Below are 12,389 nucleotides of genomic sequence, written 5' to 3'. Positions count from 1 at the left end.
AAATCACCAACAGGTGTCGCTGTCGTATCAAACGCAAAGGAGAGCCACTTCCTGTCCTGCGCACAAGCGACTGTCAGCAGCAGCTATGGCGGCGGCGGCGGAGAAGTCAACGAAGGATCGTCTGCTGTCAGTTTTGGATGATTTGGAGGTTTTATCCCGGTAAGATGTGAACTTTTAGACTTGTTTCATGATGTCTCTGTTCAGACTCTTTAATTCAGCTCTTGTTGTTTCATGTGTGAAGGTTAAAACCTCCGGAAATGAACTGTTTTTAACTCACTGTGGCTAAGCTAACATTAGCATGAAGAACAGACGTTTCATTCATTTGTTGACATGTTTGTTTCTGTTTGCTCACATCACAATAACACTTTATTCTCTAAACACTGTTATCATCCTGAATCATTCATATTCACTCTTCATGTTTCTATTCTTCTGATTTTTTATCTTTTATTTTTATTATTTATTGATTATTGAAATCTCAGTTTGATAGTTTCTCCTGTCTCCGTCTTTAGGATGTTTTAATCAGCTTGTAGAGACTCCGTGTGTGTGTGTGTGTGTGTGTGTGTGTGTGTGTGTGTGTGTGTGTGTGTGTGTGTGTGTGTTTAAAGCTGACTGATCTGAAAGATATTTAACTTTTTTTTAACTTAAAAACAGAAACAGATCTATGAGCTCATCTACTGATCGTCTTTAAAGCTGCCGACAGAAACACACATCATGTATGTGAATACACATGTGCAATAACAGCTGCCCTGTGAAGGTGCAGGCTCCACAGTAAATGTGCAGTAGATGTATATCTAGAGAGAGAGAGATTTTCCATCCTGTGGCAGAGACTTGAACGTTGGCGGTCTCTTCATCCTGCTTTCTTTAAAACAAACATCACACAGCCTCTTTATAAACGCGTCTCTGTCCACTAACATACAGCAGCTCATGTTTGACCTCCGACCTCTCCATAGACTGCAGATAGAAGTCAGCCTGTAGCTTCACTCAAACATGTTTCTGTCCCTTTAAATGAATCAACAGCTGACCAGTTAAAACCATCTCATCATCATCATAATAATACATTAGTTTTTAAATCACTTTTGTAAATACTCAAAAACGCTTTGACAAAAACAAACAACTATAAACAAACTATCCTAATCGATCAGTGTGAGGGGGAGGATGGGACTCAGTGATTGGAGGAGACGTGAAGAGTTTTTAAAGATCTCTTGAAGGAGGTCAGTGTCGGGGAGTCTCCAATGTTTTTAGAGAGAGAGTTCCAGAGGGTGGGACGGAGAAGAGCCTGACCCCCCCCAGGACTGATAGTTAGTCCTGCAGGGGGGGACAGGAGGTCTGCATCCATAGATCTGAGGGTGCAGGGGGAGGAGCTCAGACAGGTAGGGGGAGGAGCCAGGTGATGGAGGGCTGTGTAGGTGAGGATGAGCAGTCTGAGGCCTGGACTACGTAGAGAGTTGAACATATCAGGGTCTCTGTGGGGGATCTGGTTTAACAAACTCTGACATCAGAGAAGGTGATTATCAGTCCTACGATGATCCACCAACCCAGAGTTACAGAGAACGCGTTCACGTAAAAAGGGGCGGAGTTAGTGTCATTTAACCAATCACAGTCATCAGCGTGTCTGCCGTCAGCAGATCATCATATCTACAAACATATTTACACAAAGTACAAACTATATGAGTGATATAAATGAGACAAACAGGCTGCAGAGAGACACAGCTGCAGGAAGGACAAAACAAAGTAAACAGAGGTCAAAGGTCAGCTTGTCAGAGTCCAGACCTGACCCCGCTAAGCTCAAATCCTGCTTCAGAGTCTAGACCGGACCCCGCTCAGCTCAAATCCTGCTTCAGAGTCCAGACCTGACCCCGCTAAGCTCAAATCCCGCAATAAACATGAAGCTGACTGTTTGTTTGTTCTCTGACGTTTCAGAGAACTCATCGAGATGTTGGCTCTGTCCAGGAGTCAGAAACTTCCCCAGCCTGGAGAGGACACACAGGTACAACTACACACACACACACACACACACATACACACACACACACACACACACACACACACACACACACACACACGCTCAATACACACTAGGAGTCTAATCGAGTTCTCGTTTATTAAACATTAAACATTGTCGTCCACATTTTTTAAAACATGACGTTAAAAAGGAGAACAGAAATAAAAGATGACCGAGCGCTTCTGAAGGCTCTGTGCTGTTGTTGATCTGCACGCTGCTGCTCAGATCAGCCTCCAGTCTAACGCCACTCCAAGCACTCCAACAGGAGACAGTGATTTCACTGTGTTCAGAAGCCTCCTGCTCAACTTCCACCAGATGTGTGTTCGCTCCGTCTCCGTCCCTCCAGCCGAGCTGAGAGAGCTTTCACTTTATTCACTGTGTGTTTCTACTGGGCCCGCTGCGCTGCGTCTCAGCTCTGTGTTAGCTCCGACAGGCCGGAACCCTCCGGAGCCCATCAGTGGCTCCAGATCTCATGAGAGAAACAAGCAACCAGGTCTCTGGGAATAAGCCTTGTAGCATCGTAGCTCTTCTAATAGATGATATACATCCAGCCATGCCCAAATAAAAACATGTGTAGGCTACTTAACAATCATTTAGTCTTTGTTTGTTGCTGTTATGCATTGAAGCTTAAATTAAGTCAAACTCATGTCATTTACATTTTCACTCCAACTCATCTCTGCTGTCAAACTGACAACCGACACATGTTCATGGAATCTGGATTATTATGAGATTGGCATCACTGGATGCTACAGCATCAACGATCAGCTGCAGGTTGTAGTTGTTGATCAAAAATGTTGTTTGTTAATATTACACAAAGTTATTGACATTAGATAATGCTAGAAAAGGTGATATCCATCCAGTGATTTAGGCAGAAATGGGAAAACGGCTATCATCATCCGGCTGACACGCCGTCTCCCAAATAGGACACGGGTGGCTGTAGAATCGTAAACGGGATCAGGTTTAAGCTTTTCAGTACCGGTATTCGGCAAACATGTTCTTTGCCAGAATTAGAATGTAGCCTAATCAGATATTTAGCGCACCGTATAGAAACCTGTGTAGTAAGCACGTCTATTAAATGTAGATATTTGCACGGCCTAGGTCAAGCCGTGCAATAATTTCAAGGCTGTGTTTTTTTTAAATAGGCCGCGGCAGGCTACCTAAATCTATGCATCCATCTGTCCGTCCATCAGTAAGCATGAGTGTGTTTTCAAATTACAACATTTACTTCACAATAAGAGTTAATGTGCTAAACCCGGGCTGAGCTGACGGGTGGTTTGTGTGTTGAAGCTGTTTGTCTGGTGCTTAATGCCTTCAGCTTTTTGGCTTGTGTTGACTGTTAAATGCTGGGGCAGCCATTTTGATATATATATTTTTTTGAATTAACAAGCAAAGATTTGAGTGATTCTTCGACGTCAAGGAAACCGAATGTTGGGAGAGAATAAAGCAATCAAAGGAATTCTTGAACTCTGATGCATCAAGGGCAGTTAGAATGATCAGATCATATAAAAGGCAGCAAAGCACAGAATCTCTCCAGTCCACACATTCCTTCAGAGACCACGGCTCACAGATCTGAGAAAACAAACATCTCAAGATCCAATTTATTGATTCAACTGTCACAATGGATCAATCTCAGAGCTGGGGAGACATGATGGAGGTGGGAGATGAGAAGGTCAGAGGTGAGGAGTTTACATACCCCATGCAAAGAGCCAACCGTAGGCACCACAACAGGCAGCATCCCACTCAGCCAGAAGGCCAGACTTTCCACCGAAGGAGGGAGGAAACCTACGGACAACAACGCTGGCGTAACCCCGATGCACCTGATCGTGCACAGCCTCAGAGACGCCCACCCCAGTGGCAGGTGGTGGCAGATCTCAGAAATGAGCTGGAGGAAGTGAAGTTTCATCTGAAACGGGAGAAAGAGCTGAGCGAGGCGGCGCTCGCCAGATACTCCGTCAGCAAGACGAAGATCCAGGAGATGGAAGAAAGGTGGAGGGTGGAGCAAGAAGAGCGACTCCAGTGTGATCAGGAGATCAAGATGCTCAAAGAAGAGCTGAAGCACCTGAACCCATCCCACGTCATCACACAGGACATGTCGGGTTACACCCTGAAGACCAAAGAAGAGCTCATTGGAGTCATTTCTGCACTAAACAAGAAGCTGCAGAACACGGCTTCTAATGACCCAAAGATACAAGAACATCTCAGAGCTGAAAATGACACCCTGCTGGAAAAGATAAAGGTCATGCAAAAAGATTCCCTCAGCAAGGACATCCAGACCGCCGAGCAGACGAGTGCCTTAAAGAACAAGCTGGAGGAAGTGACACAAAGCAGGCAACACCTGGCCTCCAAACTGGAAGAACAGCAGGAGGTCAGTGCTGGGCTGCAGAAGGAGCTGAGAGACTCCAAGAAGAAAAGGCAGCACCATAAAATGATGAAGGACAACCTCCAGAGAGAAATGGAGGAAGTCAGGCATCAGCATGTGGAGTCAGCCAAGAAGAAGCTCATGCTGGTGGAGAGACTGACGGAGGAGAAGGAGTCCCTGGAGCAGCAGATGAAGGTCTTCAGAGAAGAAGTGTTCAGCACCAACATGTGTTATGCAGAGCAGCTGGAGACCTTACAAAGACAGCTCCAAGAAAAGACCAGCAGCAGCGTCGAGCTCAGCTCCAGACTTGAGAAACAGGAGGAGATGAATCCCGCTCTGCAGGAGGAGGTGGAGCTTCTCCAGAAGAACAAAGAGCCCCAAACGTCGAGGGCTGAGAGCCCTCAGAATCAACCACGTGGCTCCAGGTTGCTCGCCAGGTTGAGGAAGAGGAGACAGAACCAGGACAGGAAGTGACAGCCCCAGCCCTTCGTCCTGCCCCCTCCCACCCCAACAGGCCTGGCAGCACAGGGGGACAGGTGAAGTCCTGACAGGAAGGAACCCTCTGGTACCTGTCTGTCAGGACTCTTCATGGTCCAGCTGAGTCTTTGTGGGTTTTTTCCAGGTGCTCCGGTTCATCCCACACCAACAACATTTGGAAACAAATAAATTCTCTATAAATCAATATGTTTGACTGTATAGTTGTATTTCTGCAGAGCAATGTTAAGTGATTGACTTCCTGTTTGCATACTGTGGAGAGTGAGTCTGATTCCTCTGTGTGGGCCCTCCAGCTGATCAGCTGCTGGGTGATGATGAACGAGGGTGCATGGAGCTGTCACACACCGGGGCCAACATGCAACCTTTATAATGCTGTTACATGTCTCCTGTTGCTAACACACTGCATCACAACTGTCTTCAATCTAAACACAACTACAGAACCTGTACTCACAATTAAAAGCCTTTCTATACCCCTAATACACACACTCAGGTACAACAACACACACTCGGGTACAATAACACACACTCAGGTACAACTACACACACTCAGGTACAACAACACACACTCAGGTACAACTACACACACTCGGGTACAATAACACACACTCGGGTACAATAACACACACTCAGGTACAACTACACACACTCAGGTACAACAACACACACTCGGGTACAATAACACACTCTCAGGTACAACAACACACACTCAGGTACAACAACACACACTCAGGTACAACAACACACACTCAGGTACAACAACACACACTCAGGTACAACTACACACACTCAGGTACAACTACACACACTCAGGTACAACTACACACACTCAGGTACAACTACACACACTCAGGTACAACTACACACACTCAGGTACAACTACACACACTCAGGTACAACAACACACACTCAGGTACAACTACACACACTCAGGTACAACTACACACACTCAGGTACAACTACACACACTCAGGTACAACTACACACACTCAGGTACAACAACACACACTCGGGTACAACAACACACACTCAGGTACAACAACAACACACACACTCAGGTACAACACACACACTCAGGTACAACTACACACACTCAGGTACAACTACACACACTCAGGTACAACAACACACACTCAGGTACAACTACACACACTCAGGTACAACAACACACACTCAGGTACAACTACACACACTCAGGTACAACAACACACACTCAGGTACAACTACACACACTCAGGTACAACTACACACACTCAGGTACAACAACACACACACTCAGGTACAACAACACACACTCAGGTACAACTACACACACTCAGGTACAACTACACACACTCAGGTACAACAACACACACTCAGGTACAACTACACACACTCAGGTACAACAACACACACTCAGATACAACAACACACACTCAGGTACAACAACACACACTCAGGTACAACTACACACACTCAGGTACAACTACACACACTCAGGTACAACAACACACACTCAGGTACAACAACACACACTCAGGTACAGCTACACACACACTCAGGTACAACAACACACACACTCGGGTACAACAACACACACTCGGGTACAACAACACACACTCAGGTACAACTACACACACTCAGGTACAACAACACACACTCAGGTACAACAACACACACTCGGGTACAACTACACACACTCAGGTACAACAACACACACTCAGGTACAACAACACACACTCGGGTACAACAACACACACACTCAGGTACAACAACACACACTCAGGTACAACTACACACACACTCGGGTACAACTACACACACTCAGGTACAACAACACACACTCAGGTACAACAACACACACTCAGGTACAACAACACACACTCAGGTACAACAACACACACTCAGGTACAACTACACACACTCAGGTACAACAACACACACACTCAGGTACAACTACACACACACTCAGGTACAACTACACACACACTCAGGTACAACTACACACACACTCAGGTACAACAACACACACACTCAGGTACAACAACACACACACTCAGGTACAACAACACACTCTCAGGTACAACTACACACACTCAGGTACAACAACACACACACACTCAGGTACAACAACACACACACACTCAGGTACAACAACACACACACTCAGGTACAACAACACACTCTCAGGTACAACACACACACTCAGGTACAACAACACACACGCACTCAGGTACAACAACACACACTCAGGTACAACTACACACACTCAGGTACAACAACACACACACACTCAGGTACAACTACACACACTCAGGTACAACAACACACACGCACTCAGGTACAACTACACACACTCAGGTACAACAACACACACTCAGGTACAGCTACACACACTCAGGTACAACTACACACACTCAGATACAACAACACACACTCAGGTACAACAACACACACTCAGGTACAACTACACACACGCACTCAGGTACAACTACACACACTCAGATACAACAACACACACTCAGGTACAGCTACACACACTCAGGTACAACTACACACACTCAGGTACAGCTACACACACTCAGGTACAACTACACACACTCAGGTACAACAACACACACTCAGGTACAGCTACACACACTCAGGTACAACTACACACACTCAGGTACAGCTACACACACTCAGGTACAACTACACACACTCAGGTACAACTACACACACTCAGGTACAGCTACACACACTCAGGTACAACAACACACACTCAGGTACAACTACACACACTCAGGTACAACACACACACTCAGGTACAACTACACACACTCAGGTACAACAACACACACTCAGGTACAACACACACACTCAGGTACAACTACACACACTCAGGTACAACTACACACACGCACTCAGGTACAACAACACACACACTCAGGTACAACTACACACACTCAGATACAACAACACACACTCAGATACAACAACACACACACTCAGGTACAACACACACACTCAGGTACAACAACACACACTCAGATACAACAACACACACACTCAGGTACAACTACACACACTCAGATACAACAACACACACTCAGATACAACAACACACACACTCAGGTACAACACACACACTCAGGTACAACAACACACACGCACTCAGGTACAACAACACACACACTCAGGTACAACTACACACACTCAGATACAACAACACACACTCAGATACAACAACACACACTCAGATACAACAACACACACACTCAGGTACAACTACACACACTCAGATACAACAACACACACTCAGGTACAACAACACACACACTCAGGTACAACACACACACTCAGGTACAACAACACACACGCACTCAGGTACAACAACACACACACTCAGGTACAACTACACACACTCAGATACAACAACACACACTCAGATACAACAACACACACTCAGGTACAACAACACACACTCAGATACAACAACACACACTCAGGTACAACAACACACACTCAGGTACAACTACACACACTCAGGTACAACAACACACACTCAGGTACAACAACACACACTCAGGTACAACTACACACACTCAGGTACAACAACACACACTCAGATACAACAACACACACTCAGGTACAACTACACACACTCAGATACAACAACACACACTCAGATACAACAACACACACTCAGGTACAACAACACACACTCAGGTACAACTACACACACTCAGGTACAACAACACACACTCAGGTACAACAACACACACTCAGGTACAACTACACACACTCAGGTACAACAACACACACTCAGGTACAACAACACACACTCAGGTACAACTACACACACTCAGGTACAACTACACACACTCAGGTACAACTACACACACTCAGGTACAACTACACACACTCAGGTACAACAACACACACTCAGGTACAACAACACACACTCAGGTACAACTACACACACTCAGGTACAACTACACACACTCAGGTACAACTACACACACTCAGGTACAACAACACACACACACTCAGGTACAACAACACACACTCAGGTACAACTACACACACACACTCAGGTACAACAACACACACTCAGGTACAACAACACACACACACTCAGGTACAACAACACACACTCAGGTACAACTACACACACTCAGGTACAACTACACACACACACTCAGGTACAACTACACACTCAGGTACAACTACACACACACACTCAGGTACAACAACACACACTCAGGTACAACAACACACACACACTCAGGTACAACTACACACGGTACATGATGTAGATCTATGACTCTTATTAAGTGTGTGTGTGTGTGTGTGTGTGTGTGTGTGTGTGTGTGTTGTGGTCAGGTGCTGGAGCTGCTGGTGCAGAGGGACAGGGAGTTCCAGGAGCTGATGGAGGTGGCCCAGCAGCAGGGGAAGGTGCACCAGGAGATGCAGCTGCTGGAGAAGGAGGTGGAGAAGAGAGACAGCGACATCCAGCAGCTCCAGAAGCAGCTGAAGGAGGCCGAGCACATCCTGGTGGGTCCACATCCACACCTTTACTTCCTTACTGTCTTCATATTCAACCAGCACATGGAGTCGCTAGGCGACCACAACGTCCAAACTCAATGTTCTGTCCTCTTTGTTTAGGCCACTGCAGTTTACCAGGCCAAAGAAAAACTCAAGTCTATTGATAAAGCCAGGAAAGGTGAGTAAAGACCCCTGTCTGTTAGGCTGCACTGTGATGTGTGTGTGTGTATGAACTCACATGGTCGACTCGCTCTCTGCAGGAAGCATCTCCTCAGAAGAGATCATTAAATACGCCCACAGGATCAGTGCCAGTAACGCCGTGTGCGCTCCTTTAAACTGGGTCCCAGGTAGGAACGCTCCGCCTCCTGATACGTCTCATGTTCTGATCGTCTCGCCTCTTAACACGCCTGTGCTTCTCAGGGGACCCTCGCAGACCCTACCCCACGGACCTGGAGATGCGCAGTGGGATGCTGGGTCACATGGCAAACCTGCCGACCAACGGCGTGAACGGCCACCTGCCCGGTGACGCTCTGGCTGCCGGGAGGCTTCCAGGTGAGTCGGCCTGTTGCTGACCGATTTCAGTTTGTAGCTCATAGAGACTCCTCATAGATCGTGATCCACTCTCTCCTCCTCTCCTTCCTCCAGACGTCCTGACGCCTCACTACCCCTGGCAGTCCTCGGACGTCTCCGTCGGGATGCTGCCCCCTCACCACGGCAACGACTTCGGCTTGGAGCCTCCGGGTCACAACAAGGAGAACGAGGACGACGTGGAGGCCATGTCGACGGATTCCTCCAGCAGCAGCAGCGACTCCGACTAAACCGCAGAGACTGACTGTGTGTGTGTGTGTGTGTGTGTGTGTGTGTGTGTGTGTGTGAGAGTGTGTGTGAAGTCACCGTCTTCTTCTCTGGTCTTTTATAACGCAGCCACGAGCTGGACTCAAACATGGGAGGACAGAGCTTGATTTAAAGGAGCAGTCTGATCTTTTCTCCGTGGTTTCCTGCAGGTGAACTTTGTGTTCTTCGATTTGACCTGACAGTCACTGAGGAGCTCATCCCTACAATGGAAAGAGTAAACTCATTTATTATCACGATGTCAGGGCTTCAGTTAGATTCCCTCATTGATCCTCCATAGTTTCAAACAGAAAGCTGTGTGACGGCTGTCCTTTGGTTCCCCACTCTGTGGTCTAAAGGATCCGGCTCACACTGAAGGAGCTGCTGCTCCTCCACTGAACACTTTCAGAGAGATGCTGCTGACGGCACGTCGACGAGGGGCTGAAGCTGCGTGTGAACGAGAAGATGAACGCCGCCCTCAGAGGAGCCGATTCACTTCAAGGAATCAGCCGGCGAGCATCAATCTGGAAACACATGCAGACAGCTCAGCGAGCCTCGTCAGACTGTGAGGAAACTCTGCAGCCCAAGTTCAACGTCGTGATCTGTGAAAAAGACAATTCATGGTTTTACTCAGAGCTTCGAGGATGCGCAGACGTCCTGTAACGAAGCAGCTCTGTTGAACCACGACTCCATTCTTCTGAACTCAGACTGAAACCAAACCCAGAACGTCGGCTCTCCTCCTCGTTGGTGTGTGTGACTTTATGTTTCATGTGTTCTTTTAGATGATCGTCTTGTGTACATACACCTGTACATACCTGCCTTGTAAATAAACACGTTTTGAATACACATGATGTCTGTGCTTTGAGAACATTGAATCCACCCTCACCGCTGGTCACCAGCATTAAATCATGACTTAAAGAATGACATTGTTGGAACGAGTTGGCCTTAGAGAAAGGGGGAGGAGCTTTAGATAACAACGTGGTACATTTTATGTGTGTTTATATCTGCGTGTGTCAGTTAATGTTTAATAGTTTGCTACGTTGGCTTTAAGATGTAGTTCTTCAGTTTAGTTTATAAGTCTTTGACCGGGTGAACAGCTCAGAACAGACAAGACTAAAGAAGAATTTAGGTTAAAGTTTATGGTTATATTTACACTGCCAAGGCCATGACACTGCTGCGTTCAGGGACAGCTTGTAAAGTCAGTGTTCGAAGATTCTCCAAAATCCGTTTCATTTTCTGTTTGATAATGTTTTAAATGTTTAATTGTGTTTAAACGGTGACGTGAAACGAGCCAGACTACATACATTGCCTTGATAAGAAAATCTTGTGCTCATAAAGGATGGAGCTCCTGGTAGGTGTGTGAAGTTGTTCATTGATTAAAAATCTCAGTTTTCTCTTTTACAAAAACTATCCAATAATACGTGTTTTTCCTTCTTGTGTCACATTTTACATTTCAATCAAGTCTCCAAGACGTGAATTCGTCTACTTTTAATCTGACATGCGCAGTGAAGCGGTATTTTCCGACGGTACTTGAAAGTGGCATTTTTGAAGGCGCCTTTGCCGTTTACTGCGCATGCGCGTTATTTCTCCGCTGTAGAGGGAGACATGGCGACGTCCCTGATCTGCGGCCGTCTGACGGCTAGCCTGAGAAACTCTGGCGCCAGAAACACTCTGAGCTCCGCTTCAAAGGTGAGTGTGTGTCCATGTGAAAGCGAAGGACTTCACCTTTACGGCCAGGTGTTTGTGGACGCGCTCCACCTTTAATAAAGACTGCAGGTTATCTGATTCCGACAGGGTCAAATTTGACATTAGCTCGTTTTCATTGAGTTTACGTTGACGTTGCTAACATGCTAACTAGTGCGGCGCTAGCGTCATTAGCGCGATCACTGCGGCCGAGATGTTGTGACCAAGCAAAAAATACATCAGCTAGCACACTGAAAACAACCCGAGCTGTCCTCAGTTAACTCTGAAACACCAGTTTACTGTTTAAAAGCAGTTTATCTGGATGGTAACGGTCATAGTTAGCACAGTTAGCCGCAGCTCAGTGACCTCCAGCAGCTGTTAGCTCATCTGTCCGCCTGCTTCTGTCTCCAGTGTGAGTTTATCAGCCTCAGAGACCCACAGCAGGGGGTGTGCTAACATGTCTGTGCTTTATATGTACCAACATGTCACTGCTTCACATGTACCAACATGTTGCTG

At 46.5% G+C, this 12,389-nt stretch overlaps 2 protein-coding genes across 2 annotated transcripts in view; both read left to right on the top strand.

The window, feature by feature from the left end:
- The first annotated feature begins 34 nt into the window (after positions 1 to 34).
- Positions 35 to 11,036, top strand: med4 (mediator complex subunit 4). Its single transcript, XM_079357088.1, has 7 exons — positions 35 to 159; positions 1,921 to 1,987; positions 9,198 to 9,368; positions 9,480 to 9,537; positions 9,620 to 9,706; positions 9,780 to 9,911; positions 10,005 to 11,036. The coding sequence occupies exons 1-7, from the start codon at positions 86 to 88 to the stop codon at positions 10,175 to 10,177; spliced, it is 762 nt and encodes a 253-aa protein (XP_079213214.1). The 5' UTR covers positions 35 to 85; the 3' UTR covers positions 10,178 to 11,036.
- Positions 11,037 to 11,754: 718 nt separating this feature from the next.
- Positions 11,755 to 12,389, top strand: part of LOC306832976 (succinate--CoA ligase [ADP-forming] subunit beta, mitochondrial-like) — a gene marked incomplete at its 3' end in the record, with an annotated part of 12,661 nt that continues 12,026 nt past the window's right edge. The window contains exon 1 of the mRNA XM_079357998.1: positions 11,755 to 11,879. Within this exon, the coding sequence (XP_079214124.1) occupies positions 11,796 to 11,879 (84 nt within the window). The 5' untranslated portion in view covers positions 11,755 to 11,795. The remainder of the gene's footprint in view (positions 11,880 to 12,389) is intronic.

The sequence above is a fragment of the Symphodus melops genome (assembly GCF_947650265.1).
Source record: "Symphodus melops genome assembly, chromosome: 12".
Classification (NCBI taxonomy): domain Eukaryota; kingdom Metazoa; phylum Chordata; class Actinopteri; order Labriformes; family Labridae; genus Symphodus; species Symphodus melops.
The sequence above is the reverse complement of the archived record's forward strand: the minus strand, read 5'-3'. Positions and strand labels throughout refer to the sequence as shown.